This window comes from Betta splendens, chromosome 16, assembly GCF_900634795.4.
Source record: "Betta splendens chromosome 16, fBetSpl5.4, whole genome shotgun sequence".
Classification (NCBI taxonomy): domain Eukaryota; kingdom Metazoa; phylum Chordata; class Actinopteri; order Anabantiformes; family Osphronemidae; genus Betta; species Betta splendens.
Window position 1 is genome coordinate 11,552,076 of NC_040896.2, and position 25,239 is coordinate 11,577,314.

At 44.7% G+C, this 25,239-nt stretch overlaps 3 protein-coding genes across 11 annotated transcripts; 1 reads left to right on the forward strand and 2 right to left on the reverse strand.

Moving 5' to 3' along the window:
* Positions 1–3,456: 3,456 nt before the first annotated feature.
* On the reverse strand, positions 3,457–9,676 carry gnl1 (guanine nucleotide binding protein-like 1). Its single transcript, XM_029128992.3, has 12 exons — positions 9,456–9,676; positions 8,478–8,625; positions 8,057–8,193; positions 7,784–7,935; positions 7,480–7,551; positions 6,970–7,162; positions 6,732–6,830; positions 6,442–6,624; positions 6,180–6,358; positions 5,767–5,953; positions 5,463–5,603; positions 3,457–5,357 (listed from the first exon to the last, which is right to left on the reverse strand). The coding sequence occupies exons 1-12, from the start codon at positions 9,526–9,528 to the stop codon at positions 5,095–5,097; spliced, it is 1,827 nt and encodes a 608-aa protein (XP_028984825.1). The 5' UTR covers positions 9,529–9,676; the 3' UTR covers positions 3,457–5,094.
* An 815-nt stretch (positions 9,677–10,491) lies between these two features.
* Positions 10,492–17,693, reverse strand: znf384b (zinc finger protein 384 b). Of its 6 annotated transcripts, none has more exons than XM_029129000.3 (11): positions 17,067–17,693; positions 15,978–16,045; positions 15,641–15,872; positions 15,386–15,496; positions 14,440–14,594; positions 14,276–14,367; positions 13,412–13,636; positions 12,320–12,487; positions 12,156–12,234; positions 11,866–12,024; positions 10,492–11,726 (listed from the first exon to the last, which is right to left on the reverse strand). In XM_029129000.3, exons 2-11 carry the CDS (start codon positions 16,041–16,043, stop codon positions 11,331–11,333), a joined length of 1,683 nt encoding a protein of 560 aa, XP_028984833.1. In that variant the 5' UTR covers positions 16,044–16,045; positions 17,067–17,693; the 3' UTR covers positions 10,492–11,330. The 6 variants fall into 6 exon arrangements, with proteins under 6 accessions (XP_028984833.1, XP_028984829.1, XP_028984832.1 ...); XM_029128996.3 differs by having other exon boundaries at positions 15,386–15,499; positions 17,067–17,692; XM_029128999.3 differs by having other exon boundaries at positions 15,386–15,499; positions 16,851–17,692.
* Positions 17,694–18,357: 664 nt separating this feature from the next.
* On the forward strand, positions 18,358–25,009 carry si:ch211-154o6.3 (uncharacterized protein LOC563854 homolog). 4 transcript variants are annotated; one of them, XM_029129007.3, is made up of 14 exons: positions 18,359–18,699; positions 19,822–19,872; positions 19,953–20,071; positions 20,482–20,723; positions 21,033–21,156; positions 21,488–21,609; positions 22,159–22,245; positions 22,409–22,498; positions 22,789–22,877; positions 23,432–23,654; positions 23,760–23,882; positions 24,009–24,174; positions 24,403–24,491; positions 24,634–25,009. In XM_029129007.3, exons 3-14 carry the CDS (start codon positions 20,058–20,060, stop codon positions 24,732–24,734), a joined length of 1,470 nt encoding a protein of 489 aa, XP_028984840.1. In that variant the 5' UTR covers positions 18,359–18,699; positions 19,822–19,872; positions 19,953–20,057; the 3' UTR covers positions 24,735–25,009. The 4 variants fall into 4 exon arrangements, with proteins under 4 accessions (XP_028984839.1, XP_028984840.1, XP_040923664.1 ...); XM_029129006.3 differs by lacking the exon at positions 19,822–19,872 and having other exon boundaries at positions 18,358–18,699; XM_041067730.2 differs by lacking the exons at positions 18,359–18,699; positions 19,822–19,872 and adding an exon at positions 18,766–19,236.
* Positions 25,010–25,239: the final 230 nt, after the last annotated feature.

Below are 25,239 nucleotides of genomic sequence, written 5' to 3' on the forward strand. Positions count from 1 at the left end.
GATCTGCTTCCCGTCTCCGCTTCTGGATCTCCAGCGCTCGCTTCCCTTTTTGTTTTAAACTTTCAGACAGACTCGAACCAGTTCCATTGCGATGCAGTGAGAAGTGGCGCTAAAAATACCGATTGACACATGGGCCCCAACTCACAAACGGGGTCGCAGACAAACACGAGTCGCTCACCAAAGAGATGTCATCCGTGCCAGGAAGGAAACACACGCACGCACGCACGCACGCACGCACGCACGCACGCGCACACGCACGCACGCACGCACGCACGCACGCACGCACGCACGCACGCACGCACGCACGCACGCACGCACGCACGCACACACACACGCACACACACACACACACACACACACTATCTACAAGTCGCTGAGTTTTGTGCTCTACAGAGCTCCATAGCAAACAGAGAACAGAGCCCTTTCCACACTCGAGCCCTCTGATCAAACACACCCAGCTGCCATGTTGTGACCCTCCGCGGGGGGAATATGGGAAAGCTGCTCTGCACACACCATGTTGAACGCTCGCTGCGGCCAATATTGTTCCTGAGTCCGCCGCACGCTGACATGCTGCTGGGACAGTTTGCCGAACGCTGATCACCTAATGAAAAGATGTGTAACTGCTGTTAACAGACCGCTATGGAAATAGTTTTATTAGAGGCGGGGAGAGGTGGTAATTCATTCCATATGAGGCCCAGTTATGGAAAGCAGAATCACACTGGACGAGGCTTCTTTGTGCTTAGAGTCATTACAAAACATGTGCATGTGGTTGAATTCTTCTGTTACAAAACAGCCTAATACAGTGGGGGGGTCCAGTGTTTCCCAGCCTAAGGCCTGGCACTGACCAGAAGGTGGGAACCATCTAGCAGCTAAACAAAGGAAACACAAGGCAAAGTCCTGCTTTACACATTGCATGACAGTTAGTTAAATTAGAAGTTTAGAGCACCTGCAAAATAATAAAAGTGTAAATCAGACACTGCAGCAAAACGTAGCTACACTGCAGCTGCCACATAAGTGCAGTGGCGAAAATGGAAATCAAGTGCTTGAAACTGTACTTGTAGCTTATGATTAGATGCAGTGTGTGACTCTCCACCTCTGCAGACCGAGGCCAAGGACACAGAGGCCTCACCACCCTCGCACCACTGCCAGAGCACCAGGACGCCGCCGGGGCTGTAAATCAGATGGTGTGTGTGTGTGTGTGTGTGTGTGTGTGTGTGTGTGTGTGTGTGTGTGTGTGTGTGTGTGTGTGTGTGAGATAGAGAGAGATAGATAGCGAGAGAGAGAGTGTATGTCGCTCTAACATGTTAGCAGCACGGTGCAGATTTCTAGTTGAGCTTTAACAAAGGACAGAAAGAGTCCAAACCTCTGGGAACGGAGTCAAGGCTTCACTTGGAGCCACATAACAGTCGGTGGCACACCTCCGGGCGATAAACCTGAGCATGGCTGCACTATCGTGTAACACATACTGCACATACCCACTGTTAACGCCGCAAATGAGAGGCCTGTGCACCATTGATTCGTGCACCTGACTATTAAAGCCAGCAGAGGCTCGTCCAGGCTTTGATAGCCCTCTAGTGACCACAGCCGTGAACCTGCCAGCACAGATATTCAACTATAATTTAGGTTAACGAGCCTCATTTCAGTTTGGTAGTTTCTATAAAGCCAACTGGGATATTTTATTTCAGCTTTTTGCCTTTAACCGTGGTTCTCGTTGTTCTTTCTCATCTTGAAGGTTTTTAACCCACCCGCCTCCACGTCTCACCGGTGCACGTGTGCTCCTGCAGCGCCCAGGGGACCGCGTGAAGGGGCTAATGAAATGTGCTGCTCTGCATTTGCTCCCACAGAACCAACGCATTAGCGAGCACACGTTAGCTTGAGGTCACGCAGGGAGTGGACGGGGGGGCGGAGGGAGGGTGGGAGCGGGCCAGGTGTCCCCACGGCAACCTGATTGCGTCATGAGAACGCGCTTCAAGGTCGGGAAAACAGAAAAGCCTAAACTCGAACCACATGGGCATTGCTGGTGTGACCGATGCTGGCAGCTGAGGCATTCAACGCATCCGAGTTTAATTAACAGTTTTGAGTTGATGGTGTCATGCTTCAGTAAATCTGGGGCCTTTGTCTCCCTGTAATTACTGCCATACAGGTTTGAGGGCCGCCGCATAGCTGGAGGTCTTGCTGGAGAAACCAAGCAGCTCACGGCTGCGACTTCCAAGCGGAAACAATTCCAGATGATTCCTCGCTTCCTCTCGGTGTTTATCTAGTCAGCAAAAAGCATCTCAGAGTACCACGCAAGTTGGCACTGAATGCAGATTATGCAAAATGCAGGGATTTCCACCCACTTCCGTGCCGTAAATAATGATTATGGCCGTCCTCAGCGGTGATTATCATCGTACCGACTCATAGCTTGCTCATAATTGGTGCCCAACGGGTCACGATACACATAATGACATAATAGCAGCAGCTAGATTTACTCCGACAAGAGGATTTGATAGGCGTCGAAAGCGTGAATAATTTGACAAACACTGTCAGTGCAGTCATTTTATGACAGCACTCAAAAAGGACATAAATCTCAAGGGTATGTTTCAAAATTTTAACAGTCTATTATGGAAATTATTATTATATAGAGAATCATTAAAAGAAGTGTAGAGAATTGATAATTTATTTCATATGCTTCATAAATAATAAAACCAGGGGATGAATGGACAAACACTGTTATGATTTTATCTCTTGTGCCCCTCTTCCCTTTACAAGCATTTTCTGTTTTCTTACTTTTTTGTTAGGCACAAAAGTGAAATGCTTTGATAAATAAGCACACATGTAATAAGAGATGATGTAAACAAGATGCCTCCACTGCAGCAGCTTTGAAGGCAGTTGTTTTCTATTTTTCCTCTTCAGGGACTGGACTCTTCTTTAGAGGACAAATAAATCACACGCGAGTGATTTCTAGTATTTGCAGCATCTGTACATCTTACCTCCTGAACCATTTAGCATGGGGCGTTTTTGTATAATTCTGTTACACATGTTAAAGATAGAAAGTGTTTCCACATTCATTGATGTGGCATTTGTTCAACATGTAACTAAACAGCACAGTTTACAAATAATTAATTAAATTTAAATGAGAGCTTAAGTTTGCCAATAACTTCAATTACTTTCTGATGATTTAGTGGTTGGGTACATATTCATCACATGCTATCTGCTTCAAACATTGCCCATCTGGAAATTTACCAATTACATATTTTGGGAGGACTTTTAATGAGATGTGAGTAAAGAGATGCTGATCATTAGTGGCAGTAAATCTCATCATATTAATTATCTGTTTTTGGAACTCGCATAAGAAAGTTCCCAAACTAATTACCAGACATTTCAACCATAAAGCACTAGATCTATATCGATCTATGAAAATGTACCCTTACACAGATTTCCTAAAACAAAATAATGAAACAGTCACTCACACAGTTACTGAATTATTTTTCCTTTAATCCAGAAACAGTCCAGTTCACCTTTAGGCAGACTAGGAATGAAATGAGGAATGCAGCAAATAGCCTGAACACACCTTCTTACTTCACTCTCCAGTTTAAATAATTCCAAAAAAAAAAAACAGAAATCCACATCAACACAATCTAAGGTCTGTTGTGTTTCCAACAGCATGGTAGTGTTGAGTATTTGATTTGAAAGTGCATGTGGCTGCAGTGTGATGCATTACATGGTAACACAGCACTGTGCTGTAGAGTCCCCTCCATCAACACATGACTAAGGTCCAACAACAGCACACAGTTAATACGGCACTCAGGCTTGTAGCAGGTCGTCACTCAAAGAGACTGGCCAAACAGCTAAAATGTCAGTTTTTACAAGAGAAAGACGGAAACAGCTGACTGAACATCTGCAGGAGGCTGTTAAGAATGAAGATGGAGTGTACAATGCTATTTATAATGAAGGACAGATGGAGAGCTGTTAAACAAACAGCTCAACAATTTGGTAAATGTTGCTTGGAAATACATGAATAAATGAAAAACTGGACATCACTTCTGAGCCATAGCTAGAAACCAGATAGCTTAGCATAGCAGGATAAAGCGGCAAACAGCTGGCTCAGCTCCGTTTACAGAAGTTATGTTCTGAGTGTTGTTTTTTTTTAACCAGATCCTAAATGATGAGACTTAAGAAAAACTGCTGCCCGTAGCTTAAAATAAACTACATCTGTGGTATAAAGAAACCAAAATGGTGTCCCAAAAATATTCCATCAGCTGTTTTACCAGTTTGAATCGAATGAGACTCACTCTACTTTCATCAGTATAAAAACCTGCTAATGGAGTGTGGCCATATGCTGCACTCAGTTTCTAGGAATCGTATTTGTAGTAGTTAAAACACTACAGGTTAATACAACCTGGTCCAGCAATACAGGACTTAGGAACCATATGGACTGTGTAGAACCACACCAAACATTACACCACACTCAGATGGACTTTAGCTTAAATCAAAACCAAGTTCAGAGAAATTGACTTCTGAGTTGTAATATGGGTAAAAGCAACAGTGTGTGAAATTTGGGTTTGAATCTCCCACATCCCCTCCCACACCCATCAACCAAAGTTGAGACATAGTATGGTCTATAAAGAAGATTTAAAGTCATGGTCCTAAATCTTCAGCTGCTCTGAGAGCCAAGTGGCTGCTCCAGTGAGTGACATCATATCAGCAGTGCATCTTATTTGTTTTCCCATGCTTTGCTAAACTTTGGCATGACAACTGTGAGGTCACTTATCAGTAAAGAAGATTGAAAAGCAGAGGATTATTCCAGGCTGAGGGAACTTACTTTGTTTGTTTGTCTCAGGGAACTACATGCAAAATTAGAGATTAAACCAAACCAAGCCATTCCTAGAAGCATCACTGAAGAATAAGCAGATCAGAGGCACAGCATGAAATACATGTCTATTATAGGGAAACAGGGTAAATGAATAAATTACAGTAGATCATGTTAATATAGAGAGCAGGACATGATGAGTTAATACGGACAAAGGAAGGAATGCAGGTTTATGGTGGAGGAGGAGAACATTTAGGAAAGCGAAACTACGTATTTCTTCCCATTTGTCTGCTCCTCAGCTGTTACTCACACTCGTTTTCCCGAAGGACATCGTACATGTTGACAGTAAAGCTGGATGGCTTGTTGTCCTTGCGCCTTGGATGTCCAAAACCCTCATCTTCATCATCTCCGTCCTCGTCATCATCTGCATCACGGTCTCTCTCCTCCTCTGGCTCAGTGCTCGACTCTCCATCGTCCTCATCCTCCCTGTCTCCCGCCACCTCCTCGGTCATCCTTCCTTGTAGAGCCATAATCTCTGGCAAGTCTGGGTGGTTTTCCCAATGCTCTGCAGACCATAAATAATCCCCCAAACAAATTGATTTTACCCACCTGAGGTCAACTTTTTTAATTTACTTGAAACTGAAATATGCCACAGAAAAGCCTCTCTTACCTCTCAGGCAGCTGTAGCCAGGTGGTCTGAGGCACAGACACAATCTGCCATCAATTGCTAGCCGCAGGAGGCTGTTAGCCGCACGGTAAACATCATTGCGAGCTGCTTTTGCCGTTTTATATCCTCTCCTCTCTGCCCATGCTAAAAAAAAGAACAAAAAAGAGCTAGTAATAGTAAAACACACACACGCACATTTGTTTTATGAAATAGTAAACCTACTTAAAACAAACCATTCTTGACTTGTACGTCTTAAAAAGTGAGGAAGAAAAAGGCTGATACTTTGTGTCATTAGGAATCAGCTTACCCTCACAAACATCCCAGGCCGTCCAGCTGAACTCTTCAGACCCTTGATTTACATGTTGGGATTCATTCTCCAGCAAACTAGGATGTTTGAGCTTTAGCACAGAGAGGAAGGGGGTCCTTTCACACAAGTAACCCACTGAGCTGTACGGCTCCTGCAGCTGAGACACTGGGTAGATCCCTGCCAGAATCTATGGGGCGTTGAATTAAAGGCAAACATACAAGACAAGAAGAAACAATGACAGTGTTTAATTTGTGTGGTCTGTTTGATGGCAGTTTCACCAAGTTATCTTTCCATTATCAAACAACCTTGAAATTCAACAACACAGACAAGTAGGAATGATTGAAAACAAATCTTTTTTTTTTTGTGATGGTGAACACACTTAATCTTTCAAGTCCACAAAACTGAATTTGTACCTGTAACTGTTTCGTGACACGGGATGGAAAGACCAGCCCAGGGCAGTCACACAGTTTGACTGTCGGGGTGAGGTAGTAGGTCTGGAAGTATTTGGTGTGGCCTGGGGTTCGAGACACGCTTACCACCTTCCTCCCTACCAAGCTGTTTATTACGGATGATTTCCCAACATTTGGAAAGCCTGCAGAAAAGAGCAGATCATCAGATCAGATTAATAAAATATCACAACAGAGGGTTTTGTAAAAACAGAAGCATTACATGTACCTATACATCCCAATGTGAGAACTCCATCTTTGTATAGTTCCTCTGATGGATTGCTCATCTCCATAGCACTATCACTCTGATGCTCCACCAGCACTGAATCGGCTGCGTCATCTGCCAAATCCCCATCAAGCCTTTCTGCAACTGCATCTCTCTGGATCTTCTGTTCCCAGCTAGTCAGGTCAACTATGGACACAAAATAGCACAAAATAACACAGATTCACAGGTAAATTAGGTCAGACAGAAAATCAAACTGTATAAATTTCCTTTTTTAAATTCAAATAAATGACCACCTCTTCCAGCTGTGATGTCCTGACAAGCCTTCAGGATATCTATAGGACCTCCAGCCTTACTCCAGTCAGCTTTCCTCCTCATCCTCTTCTTCTGGAGCACTATAACCCAACAGATAGAGTGTTATACATGTCTAACGGCTGAATATTATGAAAACATTGTGCTGACATATGTTAACTGGCATGTTCTTTTCATTTCATAGTCTTCTTTGCTGTACCATGAGAGTCTCCCTCTCCTCACCTGTGCTGTATGGCTGTCCAGGGTGAGAGGTGAAGCAGACTATTTGCAGGTGGGGGAACTGAGAGGTCAAGTAGTGCTTCCACGCAATCACGAGTGGGGGAGGACATAGGTCAGCTTTGTTCAACACCAGGATCACCTGCTTTTGTAGATCTCCTGTGACATAATGGTAGAGGACTGGAGGGAACTGCAGCACCTAGGTGGTTTACAGGAAGAATCAAAGAACTGGATTTGTTTTAACTGGATACCACATAGTAAGCAACATGTCACACTGTCGCTCAGGAGCAAGATCACGGCTATAAATATAAAAAATCTTATATCTCATTAAAAAGTTAACATCTGATTAAAGAAAAGACATTGCTGAAGTAAACTGCTAAATATAAGATCAACTTACAGGATACATAAATCACATTTAACAATTTAAAAATTGTGTTAGATGACACATGGCATAAGGTATTAAGAAAGAGCTTAAGTCGCCATCTAGTGGTGGATGTTCCACAGGCTTTTACTAACCGGGTGCCTGATGTCCACAATAAGCAGAATGACATCAGACATCTCCAGCACTCTCCACAACTGCCTCCATGTCTACAAAAAGAAAAAAAAGAAGGTGAGAAGTGAAGCCAGGTCCATCCATCCATCCATCCATCCATCCATCCTTCCATCCATCCATCCATCCATCCATCCATCCATCCATTTTCCAAGCCTAACCCAGCTGGCTATGGGCGAGAGGCAGGGTACACCCTGGACGGATTGCCAGTCCATCGCAGGGCAAGCCAGGTCCATTTAACAAAATAATCTTGTCAGTCTTGTTACTTACCTCAAGATTGTGCTCAAAGTGGCTGAGGGTGCCCAGGGGGTTTCTGGAGTGCAGGTCATCCAGGTAGTCTCGGTATGATTTCTCCTCTTTCCTAAGTAGGCTCTCCCGCGTCATCTCATAATTCCAGGGCGGCCGTCGTGGGAAACCAAGACCTAGCCATGAATAATCAAGTTTCAGCATATCAAGCATTGACCCACTCCAATAACCTACTCTGCTCGTCTGTTTGGCTTATTTTGAGACAGTCACTTGAGGAGCATTAAAAACCAGACAGACCTTTCTCTGAGGGATAGATGTCATTGATGTCAACCTCTAGTTCTTTGTCTGAGACTGGCTGCAGCACCTTTTCTCTGGCCACCTTCTTCCTCTTTTCCACATCCTCTTTACTCTCTTTCTCAAAGTGCAGTCGGAACCTGAGGAAGGATGCATTATTACATTTATCATCATAGATTTTCCATCACAATACATTAAAAATAAAAAAAACATTTTACAGATTATACAATTAAATGAGTTTTAGATCACTTACAAGTAATCAAGCAAATCCTAAATAAAATACCAGTTCTTAATAATCCTAAACAGACAGTTTATTGCTAGTAGCTTTCTGCTAGTTCTCCAAGTCATGCATTTTTCTTTCAATGATAAACAATGAACACATAATGTCTTATGAAAAATTTTAATAAAACAAAGCCAAACTCACCGGTTGGGGTCATATCTGCCTTCTCTGCTAAAGGGTTGCTGGTTTATTTTTCTAACATCAGTGGTCTCACTGTCTGATGTATCGGACTGTCGTTCCCCTCCTCTTTCGATACTGGCATTCCGGCTGCTCGGTCCAGAACCCGTGTCACCTTTGAAGCATGGAAAATGTACAGGGTTGAATATCATATGCAGCCATATTTCACCAATAGGCTTGAATCCAAATCCCCTTGCGTGAATTCTAACAGACATTGCTCTGATAATTATGTAACCTCAACCACATCTCAATCCAAAGGGAACTACGGCAGCTTCACAAGGATAAACAAGGACTGATTAAGCAAACATGAGCAAATAAAAAAAAAATGTGACGTGCAATTTGTAGGATATTTTAGTAAATATAAGTAAAAGACACTGCTCAATATAGCTTGGTATAATTAAAAGTATAAATATTATAAAAGTCCTCGTTTGTGAATGTTGGTAAAGACATTTAATAAATTAAATTGACAAAAAACATAACATTTTCAAAATATAGTCACAATTAAACAATTTCAGTGGATTCACCAAAACATGACTGAGAATACAATGACTGATTTGTAATACTGTTTATAACGCACAGGTAAACCTTTGAACCATCACAGCTGACAGTCGACGGCCCGTGGGCAAATAACCACCTCACCACCTTTAATTTCACACTTTATAGGTCTGAAGCTCATAAAAATGCCCATGTAATGGCAGTAATGACATGGATAAGCATGTGACATGTTTGGTTCAAAGGTAACATTGCTTATTATTACTAGGCGAGTAGAAATTATGGACCTAGGCTAAATAAGTGATCTGAATGAAAACCAGCATTTAGTTTAACACAGACAAGCAGCTGGTGTGATCGTGACTACACTGCGTGTGGCTGCGAAGCAGCGACCGTTAGCTACTGTAGCTAATTGCTAACGCTAGCATGCAACGCTAGCAGCTGTGCTGTAGTTACCTCTCTTTCTCTCCCGTTTAACTTGTAGCTGTTTCTTCTTTTGTTTGTTGCTAAATGGCTTCTTCCGGGGCATGCTTGAAAACCAGCAGGTTAATACTTAATCATTAATCTGTATATCGCCACTTAAACCCTGCCACACAGCTTTCGTACTGACGTTATTTACATGGATGAAGTTTCTCGACTCCTACACTTTTCAGTGACGCCATATCCACTGCAGAGAATGGGGGGCGAAACCACATTTTGATATTTACACAACTATTTCTTGCACATTTGGCTGTTTATTAGCATTAGCACGTGGTCCACATAAATTACACCTAACTGCCAATTTTATTCATTAACCATTATTTTTACGTACTATGAGCATACCGCCCTAAATTGCTATAAACCCCGTGCTCGCTATTGGTACAGTCCACTTTGTAAACATCTCACAAATTAGCACATTTTTTTAAATATTTCTGAACGTAAACTAGTTTTATCCATTCTATTGATATCAAAACCAAAACAAAAGCAGCACGGTGTTTTCAGGAGCCTTAGTTTAGTACTTTATGAAACAATGTTCTATATTAGTATTAAAATGTTAATAGTTTTCTGGCTTTTGTTATTAAATATTTTTAAAAATTTGATCTAAAATGACTCAGACAATGACTATATGTTTGGAAAAATGTCCGGGGCTCCATTATTTATGACCAATGATTATTAAAGTATTTAAGCAGCTTAGATGGCGTTGTTTTGTGTTAGTCATAAATCTATAGTCATAATCTTTTAAGTCTTCCGAAGCAACTGTAGCACATGAAGTAATTATATTATTAAACAACGATCATGCAGATAAACAACATTATAGTTATTCAATAAAACAGACTTAATTTGGTCTATATAAGGCATTAACCTGATGCAAGTTTGAACTTGATTTAAAACAGCCCTTAAACAGTTGATCAAACAGAGCTGGAATAAAAACAACAAATGGATGAAACAAGTCAGTGTATGAAAATAAAATCTGGCACTGCTACTTACTTACTACTACTTACTTGAAAAAAAATGAGAAACATTCCAAATAGTTTATTGAATTGTAGGCAGAAACAAAGGTTTTATATATGTCAGTGCCTGTAAAGAAATATTAAAAATGCTCTTATTGTAGAAGTATAATACCAAGTACATATTTGGAACATACACACAGAGCATTACAATAACATTACATGAAACATGAACTGGCTCATCCCTCCATTAAAGGTCATGCCAAGGCCTGTGAATGGGTCTACATAGATTACATGGATGCCCACATCTTTAAAACACTCATTCTTTATAAATTGTAGCATATCAGTATAAACTCAATGCATGTTTTTCTTTCCTGATAAGGAAATTACCTCTACATCCCTTTTAGGATAAAAAAAGACTGAATTGCAGGCATGTATTTTACAAAAAGGTAGAGGTAATAACATAGAATAAAAACTGAAAGTCTCTTTATGAAAGTATAAAAATTTACCTTCATAGTTAACTACCAATTCCAAGAGCAGAGACACCATAACCTGCCACATCCAAGCTGCATGTATAGGGCAGAGCAGGAGGTGATAAAACAGCAGTAAACAGAAGCACTGCCGTTTTGACTCTCTTCCCACCATAAAACCATCACTGTGATGGACTGTGTTATTGCACCCTGTATATGCACATATTCTTTAGACACTATAGCTAAAGTAAGAAAAATTATAATAAACCGAACAAGGCAGAAAGAAAGAAGGGGCCAAACTCATAGAACAGAAAACATTATAATCTGTTGTATACTGTGTCACTTTATCATTTGTCAAAGTTCTTGTTTCTCCTTAATATTGCTTTTATTCTTTTCCCCAAATTTCTTATTTTGTTCACTTCAAACTTTCATCACTAAGAGTTGAGGTGCTCCACTTGAATAGTGGATGCTGACACAGTGAGACAGAGGTCCTTGTGGGAAGTAATGTCAGCCACACTGACTGGTTTGTATTGGATGTCACTGGCAGACACTGTCTTATACTGGTGCAAGTCAAATGGACAAGAGATGGTTTCTGATTGGGGGTAGTTGCTCTGGCTCTGTCCCTGCTGGCCCCCACCTGCTCCTCCTCTCCCAGCTCCCCCTGGTCGGCTCGATCCTCCATCTGCACTCTCTGCTTGGCTCTGAGCTCCAGCCTGGCCCTGGGCCTGGCTTTGGTTCTGGTTCTGTTGGGCCACCTGTGCTCCTACGACTGCCGCTGCAGTCAGCTGGTCTGGGTTGTGTTTCTCCATGTGTTTCACCAGATACGTCTCCTGAAGGGAGGATAGGTAGAGGGGAAACAGTGGATACATGACTACACGGTGTAAAGTAGCTGCCAGGTGTCTGATGCCAGTGAGGCGATTCTCAGTGTTTCATGTAGAAATGCTCTTCAGAAATGGACATTTGTCTTACTGAGGTGTAAGTGCGGTTGCAGAGACCACACGAGTAGATCCTGGCGTGTTTAACAGTATGTGTGGACATGTGCACCTCCAGGCTTGCTGCATCAATGTATCCTTTATTGCAGTTGGTACACTTGTATGGTTTGTCCTTGTTGTGTTGGCGCCGATGGGACTGTGAAGAATAATTAATGGGTGGAAAAAAACATTGAAAAAGCTGTCACGGTACAGTAAAGTGCTCTGTAGTAAAATCAAATAATTTTGGTGGGATATAGTGTTTTAGAGGATAAGTAAATTCTTTCACACCTGTAAATTTGAGAGTTGCGTAAAAGATTTCTCACATCCCGGATGGGTGCACTTGTAGGGCCGATCACCGGTGTGAATCCTGCATTAAAACACAAGCAAACACATACATGTACGCACGCGCTGACCTTACATGACCTGAAACCCAAACTCTGTGCTTCACTTACCTGTTGTGTTGCTGGAGGTGACTGAGCTGTCTGAAGCACTTATTGCAGAAGGAGCAGGAGTAGGGTTTCACTCCAGTGTGGATGCGCACATGTTGGGCAAGGTAGCTAGAGTTGGCAAATGACTTGGTACAATGGGGACACTTGTGAGGCTTCGACTCTGTGTGATTCCTAGCAAGGACAGACAGAAAGGTGAGAGAGAGAAGGAAATTCAATTGTAGACAGTAAAGGCGCAGTAATGTACATACACACGCACACACGCATGCACACGCACGCACACCAAATGTTTTGCTAACAATCGAAGATGGAGCAACAAAAGATTTAAAAACACACGTGAAAGTTCAGATTTAAACATTTTAACTTACTATCTCATACTAAATAAATACACTGGAAAATAATATCTATACAGTTATTGTAATGTATTATATAAGCCCACTTATCTACAATAAAGGGCTAGTTTGAAATGAAAGGCTCATGAAAGCAGAACATGGCAGCAGAGGATTTCCATTACGCTTTACCAGAAAGAAAATGAGAAGCAATACAAGAACACAATGGGTTAAATAGGGAAGCACAATGAAAGTAAAGCCTGTCTAAAGGTCTTCATGTCAGCAAGTATGTCTAAATGTATGTGTGTGTGTGTGAGAGAGAGAGTGATGTAACTGACATAACAAAAAATGACAGAACATGCAAACAAGAAACAGGTAAAGCAGGAAAAGATGATGTAGTGCAAACAGTGCACAAGGAAGCAAGAACAGTGCATACACAGAAATTTTAAAAAGTCAGATATTTTCATTTTAAGAATACGGCATAGACTCATGCACTCTGAATGGCCATTGCAATTATTGTCTAAATTATGTATAATCCTCTTGAAAGGTCCAATCAGAATTTTAATTTGCAGAAAAAGGTCATTCCTGGATGGAAATGGTAGCATGCAAGCCAACATGAACATGGCAGTGCAATATGCATCTGACTCCACTGTCCTCCTCAGGAGGTAGAAGAAGACAGGCGCTTGGGCTTCAAACAGGGCTGGCAGGGTAAGTTAAGACGAGAGGGAACACGGTGCGGGCTCGGTAACGTAGGGGTGGTCTGCAGTACCGTGTGTGCTGCTGTAAATGACTGAGCTGCCTGAAAGATTTCTGGCAGTAGGAGCAGGTGTAAGGCTTGGCTCCACTGTGGATGCGGATGTGCTGGGCCAGGTAGCTGGAGTTGGCGAATGACTTGGCGCAGTGAGGACACTTGTGAGGTTTGGCCTCTGTGTGCGACTTGGAGTGGATCTGCATGTCAGACTTACTGAAGAAGGTCGCCGCACACATCCGGCACCTACAGGCGGAGAGACACAGAAATGGGAGGCCGGGATGGAGGAACAAAAAGGAAAGAGGACACGGACACGGACAACGAGAGAAGACGGGATAAGGGAAAATTAGGACAGTGATGGAAGGAGAAAGGAAAAGGAAGCAACGATCCGTACAGATAAATAACATGGTAGAGAATAAAAAAAAAATAAAGCAAGAAAAAAAAAAACAGTGAGACGTAAACAAAGGGAAAGATGTCAAAGGAGAAATCAGTGAAAACGACAGGGTAAGGTACAGAGATATTCTAAAAAAAGTGAAAGAAAAAGAGCTGGAGAGATCACAACTGAAGGACCATGCTGTTTAAAGACAAAGGGGACAGCAGCAGACCGCTTCACATCCAGTGTGCAGAGGCAGAGAAAACAGGAAGCACTCATATATTTGTATCCTACATACAATGAGAGGAAATCAAGTGTCTATAACAAGGCCTGTGTTCTGCCACAGCATGCACCGAGCTCTGTGTGTGTCAGCTGCTGGTGTCTAGCGGCGCCTAGTGCGTCTACGAAAGCCGAGCGTCTCTAGGCAGCACACAGAGGAAACAGGTGCGCTCGCATTCCGACAGCTAGAGCGAGGAGGGGGGGCGTCGGGCGCAGCCTCCCTCGCGCCGTACCTGTACGTCTTCGTGCTGTCCTTCGCGCCGTGGTCCTCGTCCTCGTTCGACAAGTCGTACGGGTCGCCAGCGTGATGCTGCAGCGAGCCCACCTGGCGAGAAGCGCACACTCAGTGCCTGGCGCTCGGGTTTGCTGCATCAATCCTTTATCTGCTATTTCTCACCTGGCCGGCGGTGGTCAGGTGAGCCAGTATTAGCGTTTCGCTTCCGGGTCCGCCTCCAGGAGCCACTCGGGTCACGGTGGTCTTTTTCTTGCGGCCCCGTTTCGAGGGCGCCGGCATCACCACCACATGCGGCGCCCCATCGCCTTCTTTTCTGTCTGTAAACGCATCAACAGCAGCAAAATAACAGTGATGAACTGAGCACAAGCTCCAAGACACTGAATAAAGTCAGATTCCACTGACACAAGAAGTGTCTAAAATAAAATGTACAAGTATATCAGTATTCTATAGGAAAGCAGGGACAGCAACTCCCGCGTCACAAAAATTTAGGATGTGGAAACATATGTTTCTGGCTCAGCTGGAATTAGAGCTTTAATTATTGGCTGCTCATTATTTGATGCTGTGGCTTTGTACCTCTGAGATCAATACAAGTTTGAAGCAAAGTACTCAGATGAGTTTGAAACTCTAGTACGCTCTTAATGCTGCCTCGCGAAGAAGTCTAATTTTATTTTCTGCCTCTGCTTCAGGAACAGGACAGGTCCCACGTTGGTCCAAATCAGCAAACAACATTAAATGTCTATTTTTACCTCAGGCTGGTGCTCTCATGAGACTTTAAATTGTTCTGTTTCTCTTCTTTTGTATCCGTAAAAAAGGCAGCAACCACGCAGATTGGAGAAATTAAAATTTTTCTCCTGTAATTGCTTTATTAATGATGAGACATTCTGAGTGACTACTGTTTTGCTTCAGTTCAAAGCCTTTAATTTATTTGACTGTCACGACTGATATCAGATAATAACCCAGGACTTAGAGGAAATCTGATTTTAGCAATTTCACACAATAACTAATAATTACATTAGAACTTGTGGGAGAAGTTCTAACTTGTAGAGAAACATGTGTTAAGGCTATACTGATTGTGATAATGAGTTGTGTGCACTCGCGTGGGTGTCACCTTGGGAATGGAGCGCTGAAACGATCATGGTGGTGGCTGGATGGCCAGACACAAACGACTGAGAGGAGGTGGGAGAAACTAAAGTTCCCTGTGGAGTTGTGATGACCAGACCTGCTGCAAAGAAGAAGACAGAGAGTCTTTAGCCGTGAACAAAATCTTTGTAATCATGATTGCATTACATTAGCCTACTTTTAAACAGTGCTTAATTACAACTAAGAAGGATCCAAGGGGTTTTCCAAGCAGAAACCGGCTCACCTGCAGTCATGATGCCCGTGGAGGGAACGGGCAGGACTGTGATGTTCTGGGTGCTGTGAGGAGGGTGGAGGTGTGCTGCGTTACCAGCGGGCCCACCTCCATCAGTCTTGGCCCCAGGCGCGGGGATGGTGAGCAGAGCGGTTTGATAGTGGGGTGCAGAGGTAGCAGAGAAGGACGTAGTCTTTTCCGGCTGTTCTTTCACCTTGTTCAGGAACATTGCATTTTCAATCTGCTATAAAGACAAAAAAGGAGGCTTTTATTTTATTAACCACGTTTTGATTTCCTGTCTTCACTAAACACATTTAAGCCTGAACTGGTGATGAAACTTCACCCTTACCTGCGCTGGCACAGTCTGGACGGGAGACCAGAAATACGACGAGTTAAAATGAGAATCTTCCATCATTTCTGCAATGACACAAAGCAAAATTACACAACCTGGACTTATTCTGTGCCAAGACATCTGGAACTATACTAAAAAAACAAATGAACTAGAGAATCTGGGAGCAAATTAAGATTTTCTCACATTTGATTTGTTTACGTGGCCTTGTGAAAACCAGTATATAGTCGTACATGTGTAATTTCCAACACCTCAGTTATTCTCCTTATTAATACTATGCTCTTAACCGTGCTTGATGTTCAGGTAAAGCTTTGCCGAGACACCAGACATGTGAATATAGTGAATGCAGACAGTAGAGGTCATGTTTTAAAGTCTAAGTCACAATGGGTCTATATGAACAGCAGATATGATCACACGTCCCAGTTAGCAGCAGCAGAACAGGTGTTTCTGGTTGCACAGAGTGAAGCTGGGCACAGCGCTGAGGAATCTATTTCCATGGGCACTCTTCCTTCTGTCACATCCCAGGACGCGAACTAATCAAATGACCACTAATTAACTGTCACACGGTGTTTTTCACGGCCCCTGAAGGAGCGGACCCGTGTTCAACAAAGTTAAATAAAAAGGAGATAGAAGCTGTAGACTGGCTGCTAATGGGGTTATAGAGCTTTAATTGTACAGTGAACAGGCCCCGTGTGTGTCAGACATTACGCCCGTAGAGCAGATCGTCAGTGTTGCGAAGCAAAGACAGCGGCTAAAATCATTAGAGTTTCATCGCACGCCACAAAGCAGACATGTAATGTTGAAAACAAGACGCGGCTGCGGAGCAGGACTCCGCTCCGGCCCCTCGCAGGCCCGACCTGCTGATCCACGTACAGGGACTTAGAGCTCGGCGTGTCAGCAGTGCCCTCTCGTTTGGAAAAATAACAAGCAAAAAAAAAAAAAAAGATGAAAAAAACTGTGGCGACGACAAAAAAAACAATAGACCATCCTCACAGACTTCCGGCTGTGGAAACGGGCGGAGAGGCGGCAGCAGAGTCATGCAAATCTGTCCAAAATACGAGCCAGTGCATGGAGATCAGCGGCGTTTACCGGTACCGACGGATCCGTCTGCTCCCCGGAACTCCTGCGGACCGGGCTGGTTTGACACACTTTCCAAATGTGTCCGAATTCTTGCAAGCAACTGAAGTTTTTTTTTCCTCTTGTTTTTTTTTTTTTTTTTTTAGATTTTTTTTCCTCCAGTTAAGCAGTCGCCTCGCCTGAGCTTCACTTCCTCCGGATAAGGCCGTCAGACAAAAGGAGCGTGTGTTGTGACGTCACTTCCTGCGACCGCTTTAACGCGTTTGTTTTATAAATGTAAAAATGTAAAAGGTCTGCAGACATGGACCTGGTGTCGATAAGGAGCAGAGTGAATGGTGCGTGTACGGATGTGCTTTGTTCTGTTCAAGTTGTAGTTTGAGTTGAGTTGAGAGAAGGAATGATGCCTTCACTTGCTGTCGGAAATATGTCATACTGATCCCATACAGGCCTTTGATTTTAGGGTCATTCTAATTTTTTTAAATAATTCTAAAATTAATTGTCACAGACATAAATATACAATATTTCCGACACCATTAGGGCATCTTCCACTGTGTATTAAAAACTAGACATTATTATCTCATTCCCTGAAGTTAGTGACATACCTATTATGTACCTTGAAAAAGTGTGTACAGGTACATCTACTGTAGCATTGCTATGTAAATAAAAAATGTGAATTTTGACTCTGGTTTTCAATTTATTTGTATTTTAAAATTTTACAAATCAGAATCAGAAAGAGCTTTATTGCCAGGTCCTGTAGAGAGCTCTTTGCAGATCCAGGAATTTGACTTGTGTTGGCAGGTGGTGCCGCAGCAGAAAAAGTACAAACATGAACATGAAGAAATTAAGGACTATTTGCATTGTGCACACGAGGGACAAAATTAAAATCGAGTCATAGTACAGACTATGTACAGTAAAGGGTGCAGGTGGAGGCTGAAAGTGTTCATGTCCTGGGTGAGAGAGGTCGGCTGCAATCCAGGACGTGGCAGCTGATCACCTTCTCAGCAGCAAACCAGAAAAATACTATAGGAGTAGTCATCATCTGACACATTTTCATCTCATTCTATTAATTTCCAAGGACAGCTATTAAAAATTTTTGTTTATTTTACTTGAGGGGATTGACAATACTAGCTGATACATTAGCACGTGAAGGCAGCACAGTTTTACAGTCCTCCGGGTAACATTGGGATTTAATATCACTTGAAATTCACCTTAGGTCACGTGTAATGTTTAAAACCACACATAACCATACCTGTTTAATTTTGAACACGTGAAGACGACAAGTTAACGTCACAGATTTACTTGAACGAGCGTCATGGACGTTGTTTTCAGACGGCGCTCTAGCGGCCACACGGCGGCGCTGTAGGAACAAGTAAACACATTTTCAACGGCGTCAACATCCGGCGACACGTCCCACCGTCAGACAGCCACCGATCCGCCGCTTGCGTCCTTATTGATTCAAATGTCTGCAGCCTTTGCGTTGGAGACGCCGCTGTCCTTTCCCTAATCCTTGCAGCTTGAGAGTCAGTCAGGCAGTTTAAAGTGCAGGGAGCTTCAGATGGGGGAGGTGAGGAAGCTGCAGAAGAAGCTGAGGCAGATTGAAAATCTGGAAATAAAAATCAGTCTCACCTCAGAGGAGAAATATAAGGTACAGAAACTCTTCATCTGCCTACTCTCCGTGCGCTCTCTGTAACCTGTGTAATAAACGTCCCTCAGCTTTAACGAGCAGCTGAGTCTCTGCAGCTGAGGCCCTGATTTAGTCCAAATTAAAAAAATTACAATACATATTCATCTGTAGCTGCCAGCTGACACGTTAAATAACAAGTCAGTCAAGCAGGTTCGTATTAGCCAAGATCACATACTGATGATTTACTTGTTGAGGCCTGACAAAACAGTGTTTTAAACGTGTGATTACCATGAATTAACAATAACGGGGAACTGAATAATTTGACAGATTTTGCCCCAGGAGTCGAAAAAGATCAGAAGCTTTTACTCTGAGCAGAGCACATGAGAAAAAATAATCACCAGGAACTGCAAGAAAGGTTCAGTTAGTTGCAGAGCGGCTGAATGTGTACGACGTGGCCAAAGCCTGCAGCAAAGCTTGGTCTTTACTCAACTGCCCTAATTAGAAACCAGCAAATAAAATACAGTGGGGTCCCTCCCATCTGCAGCGGAAAGACATCAGGTAGTAAAGAATTGCAATTAAACGTGATTGTAACATTAATTAGGTTAATTGTAATGTAATAACAAATGTCTTACATTATTGTTGCATGAAATGAATACTCTTTCACATGTTAGGAAAACAAAGTATTTAGACTATACAGACTAACAGTAATAGTACATACTGTACTGGTACAATACCAAATTTGCTACTAGAGTGAAATATTGCACCTTTTGTCCCTCAGATTTTCATGAAACATGCTGCATGAATATATATAAAGCATTTTAGTAAATTCCCACACAAGAGGTGTTTTTCCTCTGAAACTGATGTTCCTACATTTAATCTACTACCAATTAATTCACCACTTAACACCGGATCCTACAGTTCCCATAATGCAACTCTGCAAACAGGTAGTGTTTTTAAAGCAAAGTAGCAACCAGTTTTTATTTTGCAGGTTTTCGAGGCACAAAATACATTTTATCTATTTTTCATAGCATGAGAAGTGTTTGACAGCTGGTGGAGTTCTCCTTTACAACACGAACCGTCTCCTGATAACAAGTTGACATATCTAATTTACTTATCCATGCATATTTCATAACTCACAATCAGTCTGGGGTGCTGCGTGTGGAGTCTACAGTCTAATGAATCAAGACAAGCTGAGTATGTTGGTTGTGCATATAAACAACTTGTGGATTTAATAGTTTGGTTTACAACCAATCTCGTGCCGTCTTCCCTCTCAGATCTCCAGGAAGGCGGAGCTGCGTTCCAGATTGGCTGAGCTTCAGCTGCAGCTTTCTGGCCCGCAGCAAACTCTGGGGATTGTGGGAGACGGAAAAAAGGAGAAGATGAAAAGACAAGTGTAAGGAAGTGAGGGAGAGGTACCAGCAAAGGGGGAGGGGGGGTTGTAGATGAGAAGCATAATTCTTCAAAAGCAACAACATTCAGTTTGAAGCCTTTGATCTATTTTGTATGTCTGTCCAAACAGACTTGAGGTCAAATACTGTCACACTTGTAAAATGGGAACTTTCCACTGTTGTAATATGTCATGTAAACATCACTCAGGGATGTCATCCTCCCTATTAAAGCCCCTCCAGCCTTAGTGCAGATCTCTGGCATCAGCATGTGTGGACATTCTTATTATAAAGTACTATGTGTGTGTGAGTGTGGGACTTGGAGATGCTCTACAGGTATGCTCCCCATCACATAGGTTGTTGTTTGCAGTTTGTATCTTGATTATATATTCAGCTCTTGCTTTCTGCACTGGCACAGGGAGGATGCCCCTGAGGCCCTTCCATCACAGACGCCTCCAGCCTCCAAGATCCTTAAGGGAGAAGCCGAGTCCAGAGCTCCAGCATCGCCAGCGCCGGCTGCCAGGACGAGGGAGAGGGGGGGGGAGGCAGGCACGGGCAGACAGCAGGACGGCACGCAGGCAGCCGAGGTGTCAGATCACTGCCGGAGCGCGTCAGCAGGCCGCTCAGACCCCAGCGAAGAGCAGCAACTGGAGCAGGAAGGTGGGACACTTATTACACTTTATCACAGGCAGCCTGAAGTACAATGCAGCGAGTCGCGATTAACATCTAAAATCAGATTATTCATGTTCGCCCCGAGGACGTCTAACAGGCTCACGTGGCCGTCTGTGTTAAAACCAACTGGCTGCATTTGCTTCCCTGAAGACAGGACCCACATTTTGCATCCTCCGAGCTAATTTAGCCGCACGCCTCGCAGTGGCAGACTAATCCATATTGAAGAAGTGTGTAGATTAACAAGCCGGAGGGCTGATGAGTCAACACCGCTAATTGCAGAAATCATTGCTCTTACAGAAGCTGACTTCACGTCCCTCAGAGCGTCCTGGGAGAAGGCGAAGTTTCGCCTGAGACGACTGGACGGTCACAACGACATAGTCACTTGCGCGGTTGCCGTTGACAACCTGGTGGTTTCTGGAAGGTAACGCAGCGAAGGGGCTCTGATTTGCATAATGGATGCGCAAAGTGAGCATTTCACTTAATTTAGCACCTAATACGCTTCCGCTGCCGTCGCTGGCTGTCTGACATGTTTGTTTATCTTCCCCGCCCCGAACGCTCGGCCCAAGTCTCTTGTGGTCCATGTCAAATACCTTTTAACTCTGCCTGTGTTCATAAACCTCTCTCACGCGTCCTGTCTGGAGGGGATTACGGGGGAGGTGAAGCCTAGTTTCCCGTATTTATTTGTTCATCCTAATACCAAACAGTTGTGTTTGATGATACCCCCCTCCTCCTTCCTGTTTTTCCCCTCCAAGTCGAGACACAACGGTGAAGGTGTGGCACGTTCCCACAGCAACGGAGCAGAAGAATCTGGGGGGTCATACTGGCGGAGTTACCTGTCTGTCTGTGCCTCCCCCTGAGTACTGCAAAAGGCTGGGTAAGACCACACACACACACGCACACACACACACACACACACACACACGCACACACACACACAGCTCCACAGCCTTACGTGTGCCTACTGGAGCTGAGTAATGCCCGTGTCCTGCGGCCTGGTAATTATAGGAGCAGTTCATCAGATCAGCCCCGGCGAGAGATAACATCAGTAGACACTGGAGAGTTCACTGTCTGTCTGAAGCAGGCAGCCTTCCATCACTTGAACTGTAGCCTCCCTGGCACTGCTCCTACACTCCCTCACCCCGAGTTCTCCACGCTAAAATACCAAGACGGGTAGTGCAGCATATCAATAACTCGGATTAGTTGAACTATTATCGCAACATACTCATCACCTAATTATAACAGTCTTTATTAAAACTATATTCATTCACTTTTTGCAATTGCCTTCCTTTTTCGAATCGTGACTTACAGCTTAATCCTTTTGTCCTCATCTCTCTCTCTCTCTCTCTCTGTCTCTGATCCCTGTCCCTTCCTTCCGTTCCCCCGTCCCCTCCCTCTCCTCTGTCTGCCTCTGCCCTCCCGTCAGCCTGGTCCCTGTCTTTGTCCGACAGGGAGCGCTTTCTTCTGAGTGGCTCGGCCGACTGCTACGTGAAGATCTGGGCCCTGAGCGTTGGTATGCACACGCTCAGATATGCGCACGTATATGTCTGTCATATTTATATACATTAAGACGGAGCCTCAGGGCTGAGTCTGTGTTTGCTTTGTCATCAGTTGTGCCTGTATGACTGCTGCTCTGTGTCTTCTCAATTAAAGCAGTAGTTTCCTTTTGCCTCCAGGGCAGTGTGTGAAGTCTATCTACACGTTCAACGCCGTGACTGCTCTGTGCTTCGTGCCAGAGGGAGACGGCTACATCGTCGCCGGATCAGGTGGGTTTTTCGCGCGGATGGAAGTGAGACGCTCTCACCGGGCGCCTGTGAATGCGTGCGTCGCGCCATACGGGTGTTACTAAGACGTGGGCAGCCGGTGACACACCGGCATCTGCCGAGCGAGTTAGCTGTAGCGCAGGAGCTGCCGGGCTGAATCAGAGAGGCGGGGGCGCGGGCAAAGCGCCCGTGGGGGGGGTGGGGGGGTTCTCAGGTGGGCCGAGCGTGACCGGCAGTAATGACTGCCAGCCGCCTGTCAGCGCGCGTTAACCTCACACTCTGTCACCTCGCAGACGGGGGGAAAGTTCAAGCCTGGAGCTGGCACACTTTTGAGAACTGCCAGTCAGCCAGCGCTCACCAGGAAGCAGTCACCTCCATCCAGGTGGGTGGGTCACCGACACGCTGTCGGCGCCCGGGATGCTCGGGGTGCTTTGTAGTGGCGGGCTATTTTTAAGAACACAGGAGCTGACACACACACAAACACGCCAACGCTTCTCGCGCCGCTGTTTCAGAACTCCTCATTATTAATTTGCGAGAGAGATACTTCTAAGGAAATCAAACAGCAACATTTCTACACTCCTAGCCTCACACGAGCTTTTTTGTTTATTGCCTTCAAATGGAAATGAAAGATATTTGTTGAGATGTAGCTGTGAAGCTCAGCCAAGTTTTGAGAGCATACTGTACATATTTAGAGAAAAAAAGGCTTCTTATGAATATTGAAATCCAGATCTGTATACGCACATTGTTTTCAATTTGCAATCACCAAAAATGTGCCTGAAGCGTTAAAGTGCAGCTCATTGTTGCCGATGTCTTTGCTCGCAATCCGTTTATGGCCGTAATTTTAAAACGGTTCATTTGCACAAACACTTTTCTCTGTCACACACTGGGTAAAGACCGGGATCACCATGACAACCACGTCTCCCGTGCCCTCTGCAGTCTCAGGGTCCGCTGGTGTTCAGCGGCTCTGCCGGGGGAGAGGTGTCTGTGTGGGAGAACCGGCGCTCGGCTCGAGACCCCCTGAGGCTGCTGCACCGCTGGAGCGGCCAGGTGACGGGCTGCAGAGGGGGGCCGGGGGGCCGCCTGACCCTGAGCCCGCGGGGGGACAGAGTGTTCCTGGGTTACGGGCGCGCCTGGCTCAAGATCCTGCACTGGAAGACGGGTGAGGTCTGGAAGTGAATGGGCAGAGGGCAGAGTGTGCGTGTGTGTGTGTTAGAGCGGAACATTTGCATAACCCCTCCATCGGACATCTGTCCAATTACCACAGGAACGACATCCAGACTGACCAATCACAGCAGCATCACTGGGGTAACAGATTGTGTTCACCAGACAGGAGGCCTCCTAATTGGCTCCTGCTATGATCTGGCAAACGGAGAGAGCACTCTAAATTGTGAGTAGCGGAGTAAAGTGACACACTTGACTGTGAGAGCATCACAACACGGAAAGAGCTTGAGACGAAATCCGAGCGCTTTGGTTTCATCCGCTGACCCCCGTCCCCTTCATCTCCTCCCACCAGTGTTCTCGCTCCCTCAGTGCCGGTACCTGGCCTCTCTGACCTGGCCCGACGCCCCCAGAATCCTGTGCTTCGCGGCGTGGACCACGGGGAGCGGAGACCACCGGTGGGTCACGGGAGGTCGCGATCTCATCGTGTGGGAGCAGCTCCCCAGCTCTGGCAAGCGGAGGTGTGCGAAATACCTGACAACATTCCTCAGTTAACGAGAAATATCTCGTTAACTGAGAAGCTCCTCAGTTATAATGCTTTTATGAATATTCATGTCGTCTGGGGGTCAAGTGCACAGTTAATTATAAAGCTGTAGTGAGATTTATCATGTGCCAGAGGATATAACAGATTTTGACACGCGCCTGTATTGATATTAGATGTTTGCTAATTGTGGATGTAAATGTTACAGGGGTGACGTCACAGTGAGGAGAGACGGTGGATTGGACTCCTGCTCTCTGGAGTCTGAGGGGGACACAGAGGATGATGAGGAAACTGATGGTAGCGATGCACACGCCCTCAGATCTTCATTTACTGACTCACGCTCCTAATGACTAACCGTGGCATCGCAGATTACTCCACCGCCTTAATTTTAGACGATGCGTGTTGTGACGAATCCCTCTGACCTCCCTGTCAAATTCAGATCACGAGGACGATGACGACAGCGGGGGCGCGGGGGAAGGCGCTCCCGCCGGCGCGGAGGACGGAGGGCCCGGGTCGTGGCTGCGCTGCGTCCTCCAGTGAGCGCCGGCGTCTCGCGCCGAAGACGCCGCGGCCCGGAGCCGCGAAGCGGAAATGAGAGGGAGGGGGCGCCGTGACAGCGGCGGAGGGCGCAGGGGAGTGAGGTGTGACAGGCTGAGTGTCGGTGTCGAAGGAGGAGCATATGGACGGAGGAAGTGTGTGTGTGCGTGTGTGTGTGTGTGTGTGTGTGTGTGCGCGTGTGCGTGTGTGATAGGCAGATTGTTTTCTATGTAAATATTATTTTCACATACAATAAAGCTGTTAAGCGTCGACTCTCACCTCCGAATTTGCATCTGTTGTTGTTTTTTTATCTCTCTGACCCTGTCCTGCTCTTGAAACACCGGTTCATCTCCCCGCTCCGCTGGCGCAACCTGTGGAAATGAATGTAAATTAAATTTTATTCCATCCTTAGCCTCCCTTTGTTTCCCCTTCATTGTCTTCCTCTCTGGGGCGTCCTTTGCTGTTTTCGTGCGCATAACTGAGGAGTTTTTTTAACATTCCGCCTCCA